This window comes from Vulpes vulpes, chromosome 14 (assembly GCF_048418805.1).
Source record: "Vulpes vulpes isolate BD-2025 chromosome 14, VulVul3, whole genome shotgun sequence".
Classification (NCBI taxonomy): domain Eukaryota; kingdom Metazoa; phylum Chordata; class Mammalia; order Carnivora; family Canidae; genus Vulpes; species Vulpes vulpes.
Window position 1 is genome coordinate 7,794,879 of NC_132793.1, and position 20,377 is coordinate 7,815,255.

Consider the following 20,377-nt stretch of genomic DNA (forward strand, 5'->3'; position numbering starts at 1 on the left):
AATATGACTTTTGATAGATACGAACTTCATGTCTGTTGGATACCCACCTGTGGATCATAATAAGTATTGAGTACTATGTGTGCTGGACTTCGTGGTGGGGCTGGGAATACAAGAGGCAGCAGTACATGGGTATGGTCCCTGCCTTCAGCCTAAGGAGGAAGATATGGCAATAAATATATATGGAATGGCTGTACACGCCCGAAGGACAGTGATGGGTGTGCGGGGAAGGGGTGGGGAGCTGATTTAGGAAGGGCACACAGGTCCTATGACCAAAGGGAACCTAGCAAATGTGGGGAACTGGGACAAAGGAAGTCTGGTTAGTGCAGAGAGGAAAGGGGAAATAGAGAGGTTGGCAGGGTTCAACGCAAAAGGCCATGTGATGAATTTTCCACTAATCTCACCAAGAGAGGGACATTAACTTTTTGAAAGGGAGGAAGAGTGCTGGGAAGAGAGTGATCTAATCAGATTCGTAGTCTGAAAACATCTGTCTGGATTAAAGGAAATGTGTGTAAGCAAGAGAGGAGGCAGGAGGACTCATTAAGAGACAGGAACCCTAGTCCTGATGAGCAATCATGTCAGGCCAAGGTGGAAAAGATGGAGATGGAGAGACGTGGACCATGTCAGGGGACATCTTCTACACCAGCTTCACCATTTTTATTTATTTATTTGTGTGTGTGTGTGTTGGTTTAATTGAATTACAGTCCTTTTGCCACTGGCCAGCTCTTGTAATCCGGACAGGACAAATTTAAGCTGAATGACTTAAACCAATAATTGGTAGATTATTAATTAAATCCAAGTCCTCTTCAGGATGATTAATTTCCATTGCAATCACATCCTGAGGAGAATTCAGTTCAGTTTCTCAGTACATTTTCTCATCTGCATCCCTGTTATTGCAGGTTTTATTGACACCAGTCAGACAAACTCTAGCAATGATTCCAACGTTACTCCCGATTGAAGTATGATTGTGAATGTCAGCGATATTATTACAAAACAAATGAGAGATTATGACTAGTATTCATTGTCCCTTTCAAACAGAAATGACCTTTCCCATGTCCTCCGTATTGCTGTGCACAGTGGTATAGAAAGCCAAATTCAAGATTCCAGATGTTCTGTGGGTAAAACCAGATGCCTCCTCTCATCTCACAGGATCAAACTGAAATGTGTTCCCAGTAGGAGGGGTCTTTTAAGGCGGCTCCTAGACCAAGGCCATCACTGCTCTGCTCTCTAACTCTAAGGGATTTGAAGTTACTATGGGCTCTCCTTAGATCAAGGGCAATTGCCAGAAGATTCCACACTTGCACATTAGTATTGCAGTGGGGTGGTTGTGTGCACAGCTGTGAAGCCCTGCTGCCATTTCCTCATCTGTAAAACAGAGATGGCAATAATGGCAGCACTGTTCCTTCCAGAGTTGTGAAGACCAGATTAATACACGTATGACCAGTGCTCAGGCCGTGCCTGGATGTTATGGTAATAACCAGCCTCTCTGATTTGCTTCCATTGGACGGAGGTTAATTGTTGTGTTGCTACAGGGACTGGCCATGTGAGTTCTGTGCTCCCATGTGCTCTGAAGCAGTGCCCACTGGGCTAGCGGTGCCCACTGGGAGGAATTTTTTCTGTTTAATCCTTTGAAAACATTGCTTTTCTCCTGAGAAACTAGCATATACCACTCATTCTAATGTGGTATTATTCATTTTTTTCTGTCTTTGCCTCCGCTACCCAGAAGCTCAGAGCACACTCCTGGAGCACGTTGACTCTGTGGTCAATGTATTCCCTTTCCCCTCTTTCAATCATCTCCTCTCCGTTCTTTGCCTTCTCCTATTCTGTTAATATTTTTATTTCATCCATATACACCATACATTTATATGCATTTTTTAAGAAACTTTCTGAAATTCTGTTTGGTAACTAAAAAGACGCAAGTGAAATCACGAAACGAAATACCTCTCAAAGTACAGCGTGCACGTTCATTAATAGCCTGTTTGCAAAGGAAGCTGTGAGAGCAGGGGCGAGTTTAATCTCCACATCTGTACAATGAGGGGTGATGAGAGACCGTACTTTAAGGGGTTAATACAGGATAGGAAAGGATTAATCCATAAGAAGCACTCAGAACCATGGCAGCTAGCGTAAGCATTCCGCGCTGGTCCTTGGTGTCACAGTCACTGGAGTGATCCATTGACGTCACAACAGAGGCTCATCCCAGACAACAACACACTGGGAAGCACCCAGCACAAATAAGCCCTAGTTACTGTTCTCCGAATGTTTTCTACCAGCCTTCTAAATTCTGTTCAGTACATGCACATATGTGTGATCTTTAATAAAGGCTTTTATTTTGAGTTGCTGTTTTCCTACCTTCAAAAATGGAGAGTCCCAATGCTCCACTTTATGTCAAATGACACGAAACAACGTTGAAAGCGATGCAGTTAAATACTAGCAACAACTGCACAACAGGCACGCTTCTCCAGTTTAGATTTGTGCCATAACTAACGGGACTTTGTAGACGCGTCCCGTCGTTGACGGAGCTCATGCACATACATGATCCGTGTACTGAAATGTGACGCCGTGTGCCCCCAGACCAGCTCCCTGCCTCTGCCTCCCCAATCTCATCTTCTTCCCCCTCGACAGTTAGTCACTGATCTGAATCTGCATGTTTTCTATCATTTATTCTCAAGGGAGAGTTTTATAAGTAATACATCCAACGTTGAGTTTTTCCAGCACGCTGTTTGTCAGAGTACGGCGGTATCTCTCCTTCACATGGCCCTTTCCCGTGCTGTGCTCCACCATCTCGTCTCCTGCCTTTTTCTCATCACTTTCTCTCCCAGATTCCTCCCCATCCACTCTATGTGTACTCATACATCCCCTGATCTCAAAAATAAAACAAGCCCCCAAAAGATCCTTGCATCTACACTGCAATGGCATTCATGGTAGTCCGTCTCCTTCCCTCCCGTTAACTTTCTTGTAAAACTACTTTCACTTCTGCTCCGAATCTCACATCGCCCACTGTTTAATCTTTTATAACCTGTTCACCACCAGCAACAACACGACCCCGGTAGCCACCCACCACCCCTAAGCTGGATGGGTCACTCTCCTTGGTTGCTCCCATATCTTGTTACTCTTCTCATCATTAGGATTGTGCATCAAGAATTCTCGGTCGGTGCTCAGTCTCCTTCCCTGACCCCCAGACAGACTGAGTTATTTGAGGCAGGCTAGTTGTTTAGCTGAGTCAGAATCACCTGGAGGGCTTGTTAAGACACTGGGCTCCGCCCCCAGTTTCTATGAAATAGTTATTGAAGGCAACATCCACTTTATCCCACAGCATCACAACTGATGGGGAAAATCTTTTTTGCGGGGTTGAGTCCAGTGGAAGATGCTGCATTCTAACCTTTCCAGGATCCTGTCCTCCCCCAGGTCTCTCATCACAATTGCAACCACTGTTTCCTTGGCCAGTCCTTTTCCCTCACACCTGTGTTCTCTCCTAAGTCCCCTGTCGTGACAGGCTACCTTAGCTGTCCTATGCACAGCCTGTGACCAGTGCAGGATTAGCATCATCTGCAAGCATGTTGGAAATGCAGACTCTCAGGCCCCAACCCAAACCGGCATCTTAACAATACTGCCCCCCTGGCCCCCGTGATGTATATGTGCCTTTAATGTTAAGCACTTCTCCCTAGGATGAGAGTGATCCTTAAATAAATCTCCCCAGTTCTGCTTGGAGTGGAGACAGTCCCAGGCTCACACGGGGGCTGGGAAGTGGGGATGCCAATGCAGATTCCTCGCCCCACAGGCCTCGCCTCTCCAGGCCCCCGAGCCCGTAGAGGGCAGGGTGGGCACTGTACTCCAGGGTCCTGGCTGCAAGCATCCTCAGGGCAGGTCTCTCTGCCTGGAGATTCCAGAGCCCACTCTGGCTTCCTAGGCCTGGACCTCGGCTGCTCTGTCATCCCAGCCTTGACATTTTGCCACCAAATAGGGACAGCTCTCCTGGGGGCAACCGCACCACCAGTCTCCTGCCCCTCCTGTCCCGAAAATAGAGGAAAGTTTCTACCCACCTTTCCCAGAGCCAGTTGCCCGTCTCCACGTGGATGCCGTCCTAGCAACTGCCAACGTCCAAGGCCAGACTTCTCCTCCTGTCATCCTCCTCTTTCCTCCCTGTCCTTCCTGGGCCAAGGAGACACTTCTGGCTGCCCTACCTGGGTAACTGCTCCAGCAGGCTGCCGGGGCTCAGAAGGGACAGGTGCTGTGCTGGTGGCATAAATGAGGGGCATGAGCTCAGGCTGCATCAGAGAGGGCCTGCCTGTCCCCCGGGTGAGCAGCTGCAGACTGTCCTTTGGAAACACAGTCCCAATGTTGCCAAGTTGAATTTTTATGTGAGATCTCCTACTTTTACTGTGGCAAGAAAATTTTTCAAACTTTTTTAAACTATGAGAGCCCATGAAAACCTGTCATAGGCTGTATTTGACCTGTGCTCAGAACCAAATTCTTTGACTCTGCCCTCCTCCCTTTCCCTGGTCTCTCCACAGCACTGTCCGCACCTGTACACCCCACCTGCTCTCCAGCTCCCGCGTCCTCCTTTCTAGTCCTCCGCCAACTGATCCTGTGCACCAGGGGAAGTGTGAGAGTATCAGGTGTCCCTACCTCCATCTTTGTGGTGAAACTACCTACCGACCGCCAAATTATTCTAAAATACCTAATCATGTAGCTCACCTTTGCACTCAAAGCCCTTTAGAGGCTCCTCCTTGGCCCCCAGCTGTCAAATTATCCCCATTGGCACAACCTTCCCCGACCACCCCTAGTTTGCCTGCTTTTGACCAGAGCTCTTAAGACTTGGTCAAGCCTGGTGGTGGTTGTGGAAATGGGAAGAAATGGACAGGTTCAAGAGGTATTTAAAAATTAAAGTTCAGTAGCACCAGCTCCTGTGGCTTTCAGTACAAATAACCTACTTCCTACTTCCTATCAAAGCCTAGATAAGATGCAGCCTATGGTGCACTTGAGTTTGCAAACTGTCTGCCTGATGGTCAAATCTGTTCTACAAGTATCTTCTGTTTAACCCACTTTAAAAAAAAAAAAAAGTTGTAGCCTAGAATTAATGATCGAGTGATTGCATATAAAAATCACGGTTCTTGGGGTGTTTGGGTGACTCAGTCAGATAAACATCTGACTCTTGATTTCAGCTCAGGTCATGAGAGCGAGCAGCGCATCCGGCTCCACAGTCTGCAGAGATTGCTAGGTTCTCCCTCTCCCTCTGCTCCCCACTCTGTAGTAGAGAGTGCCCACTTGCCCTCTAAATAAAATGCTTAAAATAATAATCAGTCTCCCTGTCAAAAAAAAGTTAGTGTTGACAAGTCCAGAGTGCCCTCTTGCCCTCTAAATAAAATGCTTAAAATAATAATCGGTCTCCCTGTCAAAAAAAGTTAGTGGTGACAAGTCCAGACCAAACTTCTACGTGGCAACTAGTGGCTACAGTTGAGGTTAGCCACCTCCTCTGATGCAGGACATGCTGTTTACATCTTCACCTAGCCCTGCTGGCAAAAATCAGGCATATGGACACTTCAGAAATGAGTTTAAAATGTCAATTAAATATTTTTTTGTCCTAGAACCTTGCAGGTAAATAAAGAAAACAAAGTATTAAGTCAGCAACAAAATATAATGATCTCCCCTGCCCCTCACCTCACTCACAGCATTGGATGTTTTCTTGTATTAGGCTTACTTGCTCATGCACTCACAAAATTTTAAGTCCTGGTCGGTTACATAATTCAGTTTCTGGCACGTGAGATAAGCCTTTGTTGTTAAAATTTCTAAATGGCTCGGCCATAGCCACCATCCTGTGCTAGATCTTCCACTGGCCTTCCAGATGCATCCATGTACCACCCCTCTCCACCGGAGATAGACTGCCTCCAGCCAACTACCCCTGGATTCCAACTGGGTTTGGCCAATGGTGGGCACCGGCTGGGTTTTGGAGGGAGAATGAGGCCGGCTGTCTAGTCTCTGGGCTGTCTCTGCAGGGATGTCACAGGCTAGGTCTTTCCTGCTTCAAATGAAGGCAGCCCCTCCCTGAGTTCCAGAGTGAAGGGAGTGGCTGCTCCCTCCTCTGGCTCCGATGGTACATGGCCCTCCTAGTGGTTACCTTCCACCTTTGGAATCTTGGTGAAAATGTTCTCAAACTCCTCTAATTTGAGGGGGTTACCTATCCCCTACCAGACCCTCATGATAGATGCCTCTAGTCTCACCCATCTGAGTACTAACCAAATGCATGCAAGAAAATTATCCTTGTAAGGATTATTTTCTAGAATCTGAGTAGGACTATTTGGGAACATTTCACAGCAATTTAAAGTTTGCTTTTATGTCTTGAAGAATCTTAGACTTACATATTTTATCTTTAAGCCTGATTTGCTTCTAAGTATTTAACCAAAAACATGACATATGCAATGTCTAGCCTTGAAGGTTAAAAAGTGACTGCCTCTAAAATTATGTATACCTAATCCTAGAAATAGCCTCTTTTTATGATCCTTTCATTGGTATTTTGGTGTATCAGTGCCACCTGCTGGAAAGTTAACAAAATTAGGTCCTTCCGAATCCCAAAATGTGTATGGGGGTGGTGGTGGCAGGGGTAAGTGTATTCTTGAAGAGAAAAGCTTAATCTTTAAATACATAGCTGTTTAACATCATCATTATCAGTATAAGCCCCAATTAAAGCTCTGTAATAAGGTCTAAAATTTATGATTAAAACATCCTATTTCTTCCTCTTGATACATTTCTTGGTTTCTAAAACATTCTTCTGTCATTCTGCTCTTTGTATGAAGCTCAGCATGCCCCAACATATCTCAGCACTACCTGGTTCTTTTACTAAGATCTAGGACATTGATACATACGTAAGAGACTTGTGAAACATTTATGTCCAGATATAACATGATATATATATATTTAAATGAAATATATACTTTTTTTTTTTTTTTTTAGCATTTGACAAAGTTTTGGTGGTAGAGTAAGTAAAGTGGACAGATGTAGGATGGGATCTTTCTGTAGTGCTTTCACCACCTCTAAACAGCAACTGGAAGAGATGTATATAAACAACATGACCCAACTATGAGACTTCTTTATAAATAAAAACTGCAACACATATTCTGAATGATAATATAGAAACATAAAAGGTTGCTTAACCGATTTTAATAACATGACATAAAGCCCCTACACTTGATAGAATCGTTATGCAAAATACATAGATGAATACTGTCTTCTTTTAAAAATATAAAATAAATAAGCAAGACATGTGAAAATAGGCAAGTTTCCATTAAATAAATGAAAATTTTAAAAAAAGAAAGTTTTGCTTTCCATATCATTTGAAGAAGGGAAATTATCATTTTAAACAATATTCAAGTTTATTAAACAAATTAAAAAAAAGTATTATAAAATGTTTAACTGTCATCAGCTTCGAGGTTTATGTTGCTCCCGAATTTTGCATATAACTGAACTTTCAGATCCGCTAACACTCGCTGAATTGATTCCACTCTGGCTTCTAAGGCGTCAATTTCTTCTTGCAAATTTTTCTGGGGAAAAAAAAATCATTTAAATTAATTCTATTCAGTGGATGGTTACTGAGCATCTGTGGATGAAATATTTGGGAAGAATTTTAGGTCAAACTTTCTAAACTTGGGACAGGCAGCTAAATAACACTGATAATTAAATCTAAACCAAAAGTCTGAATGTGGATACTTTTAATTCATAATTTATATTTGCTTATTATAGAATCAATCAAGTCAATCTTCTCAGTTTTTGCTGATTTAAAAAACAAAAGGGATAAAAAAGAAAATTAATTCCCAAATTATCATACCCTAATAAAGAACCTCTGTACAAATACTTCTGGTAAACAAGTTTTATCACAGGCCTGGCTTCCAACACAGCCTCTTCCAACTTCCTCAAGAATAACTATGAAATGAGAAGAAATGATAAAAATTCACACTAACACCAATAATTAAGAATAACAACTTATAGTCAGAATCTGGAAGAAATTTTCACCAACTGCTGGGCCCCTGGAGCCACTCTGAGAGACAGTAGTAACGGGTGCCTCATTTCTGACACAGAGCAGTGCTGCTCACATGAAATGCATGGAATGTCAGAAGTTCCTTACTGGCCAGGATCAAAAAAGGATTTCTCCTGAACATAACCAAGAAAATATGAAGGTGCACAAATGGCATACCCATTAATATTAGGAACTAGGGAAGAATGCCTAGTATTGACAATGTTATTCATTTCGAAGCCTGGCCACTGAATCTCAAAATACGGCCCCCCAGAATGCTTGGAAACTTCTGGGGCTGCACTCCAGGCCTTCTGATTTGGAAATTCTTGGGATTTCAGGGATTAGAAGTCTCAACAAGCCCTCAGGGGGACTCTGATGCCTGCTAAAAGTTTGAGAACCACAGCTATGAGAAACAAAGATGACATACAGCTATTAGAAAGGAGATAAAACTTTTCTACCCTGAAAACCTAGTTCATAGTGAAATTATGACATGCAAGAAAATTATTTTAAAAGCCAAGTCCTATCATGTATCACTCATTTCTTAAAAGCCCCTGAAAGGCTCCTCTTCGCCTTAGGGCCAGGTGAGCAAAAACTACAGCCCACGGGCCTGATCCAGCCTGATACCTGTTTGTGCAGTTTTACTGGACTGTGGCCCTGGGCATGCATTTACACATCCTGCTTTCATGGCAATTGTGAGAGAGCCTGGATGGCTCACAAAGCCCAGGGTATCTGCTATCTGACCCTGCAAAGAAAGTCTCCCAATCTCTGCTAAAATAAAGTCAATTTATCAACTCTTCGGACAGAGTTCTTCAAAGACAAAGGAAGGCACAATTTCAGAGACTCCCAAATCTCCAACTAATCAAAACTTCTCTTAGTGGCATTTTTGCACCATGATCTTTTTATGATCACTTTAACAAACGACCATTCCACATTGGTCTGGAACATCCCGTCCCCTCTTCTGGTGAAGACCCACTTCGTGTTGCGTTGTCTCTTTCAAAGGGAGCCCTCCTGACCCTGACACCTAAGCAGACACACTCCTCTGCTCTGTGCTCCTACAGCCACTCCTCTGCCCACACCACCTTCCACTCATTACTAGTTTTACTTGCTGAACTTTCTCTTTCCATTTACACTACATGCTCCATGCAGGCAGGAACCAGGCATATTTCATTGTCTTCCCCGTATCCGGGTTCATGGCAGAACCTGATACAGAGTAAGCACTCAACAAACACTTCTGGAATGAATGGATAAATGAATGAACAACAGAATAAAGGTTCACTGTCTGTGTGGGGTACAGGGAGGGAAGTGCGTTCACAGCAGTGACAAAAACTATAACCTACATTCCACAAGAGTATCTGAGGATGGTGGAAAAAAAAGAACAACACTATAAAATTTTACCGTGAAAGAAAAAGGTTTTATACATAAGGGAAAACACCAATGTTTCTGCATAGAAAGATTCAGGAATAGTAATGTTAGTTCTTCCCAAAGCTTATTAAACATGAGTTTCATTCAGAGGAATTTTTGCTTTCCAGGACATTTGACGAACAGAGACTAATATTTTAAATAATATTCATATCAATTAAGCAAACTTCAAAAGAATGAGAAAATGTTTGATAGCTACCAGTCTTTCGTGCACATGACTGCTCCTCTCACAGACAGCTGGAGGGCGTGTGAATTGGAAACTAGTTTCATACCATGTCTCAAATGCCTCAAATTTTGTCCATAAATCCATACTCTGACCAGTAATGACACCTGCCTGATTATTTCCTAAAAGAATCCTAAACGTGAAAAAGACTTGAGTGTAAGAAGAATGTTCACTACAACATTACTGTAGGAAAACACTGGGAACCAATTCATGTTAACAACAGGAGGGCAGTGAACTGAATCAGTGTCCACCCGCATGATGTGAGACAGTCATCAGAAATGTTTTCAAAGCACGTGTGCTTGGCCCCGAGCAGGCCCTCAGTGAAGATGTGCTGGACAAATGAACACTAAATAGAATGAGAAAGTACTTCTGGTAGAATGTGAACTGACCAAAATGTGAAGTAAACTTATGCAGAGGAAAGAGTAGGTGAAAACATAAGAACCAATGAAAATGTCCACTCTGGGTGCTTATCTCTGGGTAGTAGGATTACAGGTGATTTTTGTCTTCTACCCTGCAATATTCTATAGTTTCCACACAGTGAGTTTAGAGCATGGGTTCTGGGGTCAAAAGGCTACCTAGGCCCTCCGTGTTACTTTGAGTAAGTCCCATGACCTTTCTCAGCCGCGACCTTCAATTCTAAGTTGGGATGAAGGCTCCGCATCTCCCAGAGCCCTTGTTGGGATTACGTAAGATCATGCCTCCAAGGCTTTCATTTCATGGCATGCCCGGGATGTTGTAAAAACCCATGCAGTATCACCTAGGCCCCGTTATTTCCCTACACCTGGAATTAACGTGTTCTTCATAACAACACACACCCTAATGGAAGTCAGCCTCCCTCACTCAGGGAAAGACTCCAGCATACCTTTGCTTCTTCTAACATTTCCTGTGTCTCTTCTTGAGAATGGCTAATGAAAACATCACCAATTTGATAAGGTATCATTAAGCAATCATCATCTGCAAGCATGATGTCCTCACAAGCATCTTCTAAATTTTGGAGTTGTTTCTAGAAACACAAAAGTAAATGGCAATGAAAAGCACACTCATAATTAAAATTCCCTGACAGAGGTGAAGAGCCAACTTTAATCTGGGGATGCGAACTCTGTGAGAGACCCTTTCACAAAGGTATCACCACACTCACATATGACTTTCTTACATTTCTCCATGGCATTTTCTAGGGAAGCGCTTAAAAGCTAACTCACTGCCTCTAGCTGTTTCCAGAATGCTAAAAGCATCTGTGGGGGACGGCGGGCATCTGTGGCCATGCAAAATGTGTCCTACTCCGCCAATTTCCACCTAGTGAGTTCTGCCTCCTGTGGTAGAATGAAAACAGAGCAAACCTCCATTTCTCAGCCTTGCCTGATGAGAGGATGAAGGTAGCTATGAACCCACATTCCACCAGTCAACTGTCCTTGAACTGGAGCCCAGCTCGGAGGAGCACATAGGAGCTGCTGGGCACAGGCCCAAGTTGCGAGTGGGCAGAGGCTGGGGTGAGGGCCGGGGGTGCCACCCAGCGCTCCCGGGTCTGCAGCGCAGCTTCCCGTGCTGGAGGACGCGGCTGGCTCTGGGATCACTGGAAACAATAGCAGCTCCACCACTAGCCACGTTCTCGGGAGACGCGGTTCTGGGGTCTGCTCCTAGAGCGCCAGCCCAGGCTCACCCCCTCAACACTCTGGAAGTTCTCACACATCCCTTAAGCAAGGGCTTTTTTCTTCAACTAACTAGAGTGGGTTATGTCACACACAACAGCGGGCCCAGAGAAATAGAATCACGTATTACTGAATTCAGTTTTAAAAAGCTATAGCAGAAGCACTTGGGTGGCTCAGTGGGTTAAGTATCAGACTCTTGATTTCAGCTAAGGTCGTGATCTTGGGGTTGTGGGATCAAAAGCCACATTGGGCTCCATGCTGGGCATGGAGCCTGCTTAGGATTCTCTCTCTCCTTCTCCCTATGCCCCCCAAAACCCTGCTTGCATGTGCTCTCTCTCAAACAAAAAAATACAAACAAAAAACAGCTATAGTATAAAGATCTTTCATTTTTCTTAAATAAATATTTCTTTAATACCTTTTTTATTTCTATTTCCTCCTTCAGTTCTGTGATTCTACTTGTATTCCGTGCAAATTTGTTTATCTTTTGTTGATCTTCAAAAGTAACGTTGACATCTTCTGCAGCCTGAGAAAACATTTCAATATTTTATAATTTTACTGGAGAAGTTACAGGTTAGCTTCTTATATAACTCTGAAATAATTCAATAAACTATCTGCCCTCATACAGTCAAGAATCGCAAAAGGTACAGAAAATCACAAAGGCCTTATAAGTATTTGCTCCACAAGCTCCAGATCTGTTCATACATCTATAATCTCTTCCGATAGTCTATGGAATAATGCCTGAGCCTAAAAACATTTCAAATATAAACAAGATTAAGTCCTGAACTAAGTCAGCCAGCCAACCTTGGTCTAGAGCAGAATTTCTCGAGCTGGAACATTCTTTCATCAAGATAACCCAGGAAGCAAAAATGATGTGGTAATGAGTTCTGGTAAAGGATTCATACCAATTTCTTCTCTCAGAGTTAAAACCTACACAAGCTTATTGGAGCTGTCAGGAACCTGACGGTTTCTAATGCTTAATGCAATTGACACACTGGCTAGAGGGTTACTATGCATTTCAGTGGCTGTATTCCACACATGGTAAAAATTATGTTTCTTTTAACGCAGACCCTATTTACATGTCTTCATTAAGAACAGGATATGAGGTACTATAAAATGATTAAAATTTAATGTCTAGAAATAGTGTGATTACATTTGCAAATAAAATTATAGAGTACTTAGATGACAAAGTATAAAAGAGCTAACATTGACTGAGCTCTTACTATGTATCGAGAACTTTCTAGTGCTTTATCATCATTGCAAACCCTTCAATGAATCTTAGTTAAGTATGACCGTTGGGAAGTAGCACTATTTTATAGATGGAGAAAGTGTGGCACAGACAGGATAATGTCCCCCGAGTCACAAGCCAGTATTAAGTGGTGGAATTCGATTTCAAATCAGGTAAGTATGACTCCAGAGTCCAGACAGGTCCACCAGCTCTTAGAAACTGAATGTAAGAGATGCTTGGATGGCTCGGTGGTTGAGTGTCTACCTTTGGCTCAGGGCGTGACCCCGGGGTCCTGGGATCGAGTCCTGCATCAGGCTCCCTTCATGGAGCCTGCTTCTCCCTCTGCCTATGTCTCTGCCTCTCATGAATAAATAAATAAGGAGAGGGACATGAACCACACTGGGTCTTGTCCTACACTGACTTTGGCTATCACCGGCAGAATGTGGGCTGACAGCTGAGTCCACCAGTGTTCTAAAAGCCCAGAAGGAAACTCTGGCCAATTTCTTCTAAAAAAGAAAAAGAAAAGAAACTGAATGTAAAAACACATGTGGACACGCAATCATGCACATTTGTCAGAGGCAACAGGAAGTCCTTGGTTTTCACCGGATTTTCAAAGGGGTACGATATATTAAAAAAAAAAAGAAAAGAAACAAAAAGAAATTAAATACTAGATTCTCCTTGGAGCTTCCCCTCATTTATAAGATAAGAACAAGAGCCCTTGATTAGAATGTGATGGAGGAGGGAAAGAAAAGAGCAAGCGAGAGTGAGCTTCAATCAGGCCTATTTTTGCTCTTTTGTAATGATTCACAACAACCATGCCTCCTCCCTTCACCTGGTCTCCTGTGACCTGTCACATAAGAGGTGCACATTTTTACTTCCCCAGAGGTTGAAAGGCAACCTGTTGTGTCAAACGAGATTGGAGCTTGATGAACAGAACACTGAGGCAGATGCCTAGAACTCAGCCCTCCCCTGGCCTGGGCTCTCATCACAGAACTGACACTTTCACAAGCATCAGGCTCAGCATCAGAGACCCCCAGAGGGTATCTTGAAAAATTCCTTTAGATCACGATACACAGAGCTTTGAATGGTCAACCTTGTGCATGACTTAGGAATACGGAAGTTGGGAAACACTGAGCTGCACTACAGACACCAAAAGAAAGCCCATATTTAGGTATCTTGGGATTTGAGGGGTTTTGCCTACATAAGAACTAACAATTCCCAAAGCAAACAGGGAACGGAGAATTCTAGAGAGTTCCTGCTTGCCTGAAGAGTTTAAAATACTGAGCTCCTCAAAACTTCACTATGTATTTATAGATGCATTTGTCATCTTGAGGCTTGAACGGGGTCACTCTCATGAGAGCAACTACCGCGGAACTGGCCTGACACACAGCTGAGGCTAATATATGGGTCTCTGAATGTGACTCTGAATCCGGCTTGATCAGACTCACATACACACCGATTCTTACAGGGTTGCGAAGGAATTTGGCCACCTGTTTCTATCTTTCCAAAGCAAGTGTTTCCTTTCCTAGCACCCCCAGCATGTACTTGGGGCCTGGACTCCGTTTCCTTAGCGGTGGTTTCCTCACTGGGGCCTCAGGGCCGCAGTCGCTGTGTGAGGCAGTGTGTGAAGTCCGTGGTTAAACTGTACACCACCCAGCGGAGTTCTGTTTACAGCAAAAAGTGGTAAGTCAGCACCTTCCAAGACTACTGGCAGTGGCTTCTGTTTTCATCTCACTGTTGTGGAACACTTCGACATTGCGTGAAGCTTCACTTTGGCAGGGAAGGGCTGATTCTTACCTGGGGATCCACAGACACTGAACAGTCCATTTACCCCCGACACTGTGCAGCATGGCATATCCTGTCTGTGCATTCCTCTGAAGGGCCTTCACAGCTCTCCTGATTCTCAAAGGGAGCCACACCCCCAGAGGTTAGGGACTCCTGCATTCAGGAAAGCCAAACATGCTCGCTGCTTGCTCACAAAGCCATGGGAACTCAAAGAGGAAGGACTTATTTTTTACTGGGGGCAGAGTGGTCAACATAGTAAGAATGGATTCAAATCCAAGCAGGCGGGACCTTGGACAAATTATTCCATTTTTTGGAGCCACCTCAGGCTTCTTCCTGTAAAACGGGGAAGCCAATTCCTCCTACCTTGCAGAGGTGATAAACTGAGGACCTGCAGATGGAGCTGCCTTTTAATAAATGATAACTGTTTTATTTCCTGAACAATGCTTACCCCCCCCAAAAAAAAATCATTAGAAAGGAAGAACAAAGATCTAGAAGAAAATTCTGCTAGGCCAGAGAGAAATATGACTACTCAAGATTCAAAGTGGAAATTAAAATTCCCTGGACCCCGACTGTACCCTTTTCTTGAGACTCAGCACCTTACAGGATTACAAGACCCTGGGTCTTGTCCTACGCTGACTTTGGCTATCACCAGCAGAATGTGGGCTGACAGCTGAGTCCACCAGTGTTCTAAAAGCCCAGAAGGAAACTCTGGCCAATTTCCGTCTGCCTTTATTTTTGTTTTTTTAAAGGTGTCTGCCAAATCTCCACGATATAAAATTTTGCATTGTATTTTTACTCACTTTTCATGCCTACAGTCATTCATTTAACAACTACTTGGTAAATGGTTCCCATGTGCCACAGTGGAAAGGGAGGCCCTCCTACCCCCCCCCCCCCCCCCCCCGCCGTAGTCCCACCCTCACGAATACCTGCAAGCTTACATTCTAGAGAAGGAGGTGGGCAAATGGCAAGGTGGGCAAGATGATGCTAGATGATGATGATACACGTGGTGGGGAAAACAAAATAGGTTAGGGGCTGCAGTGTTGGGGGCTAAGGAGTGAAGGGGGCTTCCTTGGCCTCTCTGGGGGAGGGGACAAGTGTACTCAGGATCAAGGACAGAAATCAAACAGTCCTCTGAAGGCCAAGAACCAGATCTTGGAAAGCAGACCTTTGGAGAGGACTGAATTACCTCACCCAAATGCTCTCACCAGAAAAGCCATGACCCACTGGGACATAAACGTGTTACAAAGGTAAAGCATTCCGAATTGCAAAGTTTTTATTAAACTCAAGGGGCTATCCCCATGATATTTCACACCCACTCACTGACATGCCTGCTTGCTCCCAGAGTGGGCAGAAGGCCAGAGTGTACGTGCACTTAACCCATCAGTAACTGCTCACGGCGCTGGAAAACACCTGCAGAGGCTGCTGCACATATCATGTCAGTCTAAGATAATGAAGAAAATCCTCCATGCTCTGGCCACCACCCACCCCTTGATATGTTCATTTATCATCTTGGCTCAACCTCCCCCGATTCTCTGCCATCCTGGGCACCCTTTCCTTAAACACATCCACGGGCTCTGCAGCTGATACTCCCTCTCTAGAATGCCCCATCCCTTCCCAACTTCCTTTTCCTCTCCTTAGGTCATTGCATAGATCACACCTTCTCACAAAACCCTTCTCTGGTCACAAAGCAGACCTTACTCCAGCCCTCGTGTCACAAGTCCTTTCTGTCATAGTTCTTTGCAGAGATGGGAATTTTAGTCTTGTGTGACTACTGAGTAATGCCGGCCTCTCCCCGCAGAATGTAAGTTCTACGGTTCTACGATGCTATGAGGATAAGGGGGTATAAGCATTATCATTGCTCATCACTGCTTATCACCTAAAAACTGAAATTGTGCCATCTTACGTGCTGAAAAAGTTTGCTGAATGAATGAAAATATGTTGGCAATCAAGTTTTGCCAAGTCCAAGGTTCTAATCATTTCCCTACCATTCTCTCAACGTTTACTTCGTCTCTCTGCCCTTTGGTCTGCACACCTGTCAAACGGGGTGTGGGGGGGTACAACTAGCATCTTCTATGGAATTACAGACCACACCAACAAAGGGCCTCTGTAAACTACAAAATAGAGATGGAGTGAGTCTCACAAAGTTTCACACTCCTCTGAATCACCCTAACCCTGAACCCTACTCTGACACTCAGTAAGAACTTGTGGATGACAGACCAATAGAGTGAGCAAATCGCCCCTGGTTTGCCTGGGGCAGTACTGGTTTTAGCACCCTACAATGGAGGCAGGTGGCTCAGACAGAGCATATTGCTGAGTAGGGGAGCCAAGGAATTTGCAGTTGAATGCAAGCAAATCCCTTTAGCCAGGGGACTCCCATCAGACACCAGGGAAATTTGAAAACACGGGCTCTAGAGAGTTGTGCTCACTTTAATGCTAATTTGCTGCGGACCGCAGTCGCCTCATCTGTAAAATAAAGATAAAAGCAGCCTCTGAAAACGAGTGTGAGATTAAAATAATGCGTGGGGCTCGCTCAGAACTGAGCCCACCTAGCCCATCATATAAAGGCAGGCCTGGGTAGCATCGCCCCTTCCCCATTTTATTTGTCTCCAATCTAGATATTCTAAGACACCTGAGCGGACTCCGGGAATTAGAAGCTGTAAACAGGGAGCTCACACTCGCTTAGTGGGATAAAAGGTGGGCTTCGGGAAGAACAACATGAAATCGGGGTTTGAACTGCAGCTCTGCTGATTAGCTGAGTCATTTCGGGGCCACCGACTGCTCTGCTAAGTCTCTCCATCTGTAAAGTGGGAGGAAACCGTGTCTTCGCTAAGTTCCCGGGAGGATCGGGTACATCAGCAGCCGGCTTCTGGGCCCCGGGCCGCCGTCCGCCGTCGGGACCCGCGGTCTCGGGCGGGAACCGGGACGTCCGGGGGGATGCGGGCGGGCGGCAGCCGCGCGACCCGGGGCTCGAGACTCCGCCTCTCTGGGCCTGGGCCTCCTGACTGGCCGAGGCGGCGCCCGGGGCATCCCCGCGGGGGCTCCAAGGCCACGAGCTGGTAAGAGGCCCGGCGTGATGCCAACCGCGGTCCACGCGGCCCGCGCTGCTGCACCGCGAGGGCGAGGGCGGGGCCGGGACCGCGGAGGGGGGGGAGCCCGAGGGTCGCGACCCGGCTGCTCCGGGGTCGGGGGGGGGGGAGAACCCCGGGGGGATGGCGGGGACCTCAAGGGTCCTGACCCGGCTGCCCCGGGGGGAGGGGGGGAACCCCGAAGGTCCCGACCCGGCTGCCCCGGGGGGATGGGGGGAGACGCCGAGGGTCCCGACCTGGCTGCCCCGGGGACGGGGGTGGGGAACCCCGAAGGTCCCGACCCGGCTTCCCCGGGGGGATGGGGGGACCTCAAGGGTCCCGACCTGGCTGCCCCGGGAGGGAGGAGGAACCCCGAGGGTCCCGACCCAGCTGCCCCGGCGGGGGGGGGGAACCTCAAGGGTCCCGACCTGGCTGCCCCGGGGGGATGGGGGGAGACCCCGAGGGTCCCTACCCGGCTGCCCCGGGGGGATGGGGGGAAACCCCGAGGGTCCCGACCCGGCTGCCCCGGGGGGATGGGGAGGGCCTCAAGGGTCCTGACCCGGCTGCCCCGGCGGGGGGGGGGAGAACCTCAAGGGTCCTGACCCGGCTGCCCCGGCGGGGGGGGGAGAACCTCAAGGGTCCCGACCCGGCTGCCCCGGGGGATGGGGGGAAACCCCGAGGGTCCCGACCCGGCTGCCCCGGGGGGATGGGGACGACCCCGAGGGTCCCGACCCGGCTGCCCCGGCGGGGGGGTAAACCTCAAGGGTCCCGACCCGGCTGCCCCGGGGGGGTGGAGGGAGGCCCCCGAGGGTCCCGACCCGGCTGCCCCGCCTCGGCCGGCCCGGGTGGGGTTGGGGGTGGGGGCTGAGAAGACGCCGGGGAGAGCCGGCGCGGGGAGGCCTCGCCGCGGGGCCGCCCTCGGGGCCGGCAGCCTCGGGTCCCCGCGCCACGCCGGCCGGCGGAGCCGCACCCCCCCCCGCGGCCCGCGCCCGGCCCCGGCGGCCGCCCCCGCCGCCCGCCCCCCGCGGCCCGAGCATCCCGCACCCGAGCGCCCCACTCACCGCCTTCTTCATGGTGGCCGCCATCTTGGGACTGGACTACTGCGCGCGGCGGGGAGGGCGGCGAGGGCGCGCTCCGGGCCGGGGCGGAGAGTCGCTCCCCGCGGGCCCAGAGCTGCGCCGCACACAGCGCGGCCCCCGCATCCCCTCCTACCGCGTCTCCGGCCCGCGGCCCCCAGCGCCCGGGACTCGCGGAGGAAACGTGTCCTGGAAGCACTTGGTACGTGCCAATTAAAGGCACAGGCAACGCCCTGTGCGCCGACAGAAAGTGGGGGGTGTGGCGAACCGCCCCGGAGTCCCCGCGGCGGACGGCAGGGGGCGCGCCTCGCGGGGGGCGGGGCCTGGGCGCGGCGGGGGCGGGGCCTGGACGGGGATGGGCGGGGCCTCGTGTGGATGGGGCGGGGCCACGAGCGGACGGAGGGGAAGTTCTCTTGCATCAATTCCACAAAACTCGTAAGAAGTAGGCATACCTTAAAGAGAGCTAAAAACAAATGACCTTGGCTCTGGGACGTGAGACGTCTGTGCCCTGCCAGTTCACACGGTGTAAGGAAGTGCTCCTCCGTTAACTTACTCAACAATGCTCACCCAACAATTACCCTACACCTACACCCTTAACACCTGTGCCTCCCAATTCTTTTTTTTCTTTTTCCTGTGTGTGCTTGTGCATTCCTTTACACTCTTAACACTTAAGGAACACCCCAAAGGTCTTCTGTTTACGTAGGTGATATTCATCCATGTTTCCCATATTAGAAATGAAAACAGAGAATTCTTTAAAAATTTATTTAATAATTAAACCCATTCCATATTCATATAAGTGACGTTTCAAATTATACGAAATCGTAGGAAACTGGCATGGGCTTCTGAAAACGAGGAAGAGGAAGGAGGATGTACGCACTGTTGGGCCAGCTGCCAGCAGTGTTTTGTGCATGGGGCTCTGGGTGGTGGGGCTGTTCACCGAGGCAGAGTCTTATGGCCTGGGGCAGTGTGGTTTGATCTGGACAGGTGCACGGACAGGGGGCTGACCCCTGGCCACCTTGGTACTGGCTCTCCTTCTGACTCTGTATCCCACCATCTCTATCCCCCTTCACTTCCCTTCCCTGGCATCCTTCGAGCTGATCTCTGTCCCAGCAGGAGGATCAGTTCTGTAAGTACAAATGGGGACTTTCATATCTTCTGTTAAGCATCCTCTCCTGTCCTTAAACTTGAGCATCTCCAACCTCGTTCTTCCCCTACCTATCTAGACAAGCAAAAGAAAGCAGCTTGTGGTGCAAATGGAAATAATTGGAGACCACAGGTCAGGAAGGAAAATCACCACTTGAGAACACTTTCCCCACTAAGGGTGACTCAACTCATTCCCTTACACCAGGTTGAAGACTGGCCGGCCATTGACTGGATCCATGATATGCTGTTTTGGTTCATTCATTTCTTTGGGGTTTTTTTTTTACCCACACAGTATTTTTCTTTAATTGGACCAACATATGAAAATTAGGAGACTGCACTCAACAATATCAGGTTTTTTGTTCTGCTTTAGCTTGTAAAACCGAAGTCCTGGTGGCCTCAAGTCTACGTTCCTGCCTGACAGCTGTTGCTGGAGATGATTAGGGAAGGCCTATTGAACTAACAGGCCCTCACAGGGTCCCTGCGGATCCCTTCCTGCCTCATCCTTGGGCTTACCTGTCAGAGCCTCCAGGTATATGTACTTGTCACCAGCCAGATTTCTCTTCTCGAAGATCTAAATGAGACAGTTTGTGTGTGCATTTGTTTGAAATCTGTACCATGCTAGATGCCATTGCAAAAAGAGAGCTGAATTAGACAAGGTGCTTCACATCAAGAAGCTTACAGTTGGCCCACATATATCGCCACAAATTATAGCACCTGGAGCTATAGCCCTGAGACCAGTGCAGAGGGGCTCTAGGGAGCAGGAGCTGGTGTCTGACTGGAGTAAGTAGCCCAT

At 47.3% G+C, this 20,377-nt stretch overlaps 1 protein-coding gene across 1 annotated transcript; it reads right to left on the bottom strand.

Moving 5' to 3' along the window:
* Nucleotides 1-7,136: 7,136 nt before the first annotated feature.
* On the bottom strand, nucleotides 7,137-18,594 carry PFDN4 (prefoldin subunit 4). The gene is made up of 4 exons (XM_072735545.1): nucleotides 18,427-18,594; nucleotides 11,706-11,813; nucleotides 10,507-10,647; nucleotides 7,137-7,532 (listed from the first exon to the last, which is right to left on the bottom strand). The coding sequence occupies exons 1-4, from the start codon at nucleotides 18,448-18,450 to the stop codon at nucleotides 7,401-7,403; spliced, it is 405 nt and encodes a 134-aa protein (XP_072591646.1). The 5' UTR covers nucleotides 18,451-18,594; the 3' UTR covers nucleotides 7,137-7,400.
* Between the last annotated feature and the right edge of the window lie 1,783 nt (nucleotides 18,595-20,377).

What these genes read in the sequence shown, in the direction of transcription:
- PFDN4 (XM_072735545.1), bottom strand. Translation starts at nt 18,450, where the DNA reads ATGGCGGCCACCATGAAGAAGGCG. An exon ending in CGGCCACCATGAAGAAGGCG is followed by an intron (nt 11,814 to 18,426) that starts GTGAGTGGGGCG and finishes ATGTTTTCTCAG; the next exon opens with GCTGCAGAAGATGTCAACGT. An exon ending in AGGAAATAGAAATAAAAAAG is followed by an intron (nt 10,648 to 11,705) that starts GTATTAAAGAAA and finishes TTGTGTTTCTAG; the next exon opens with AAACAACTCCAAAATTTAGA.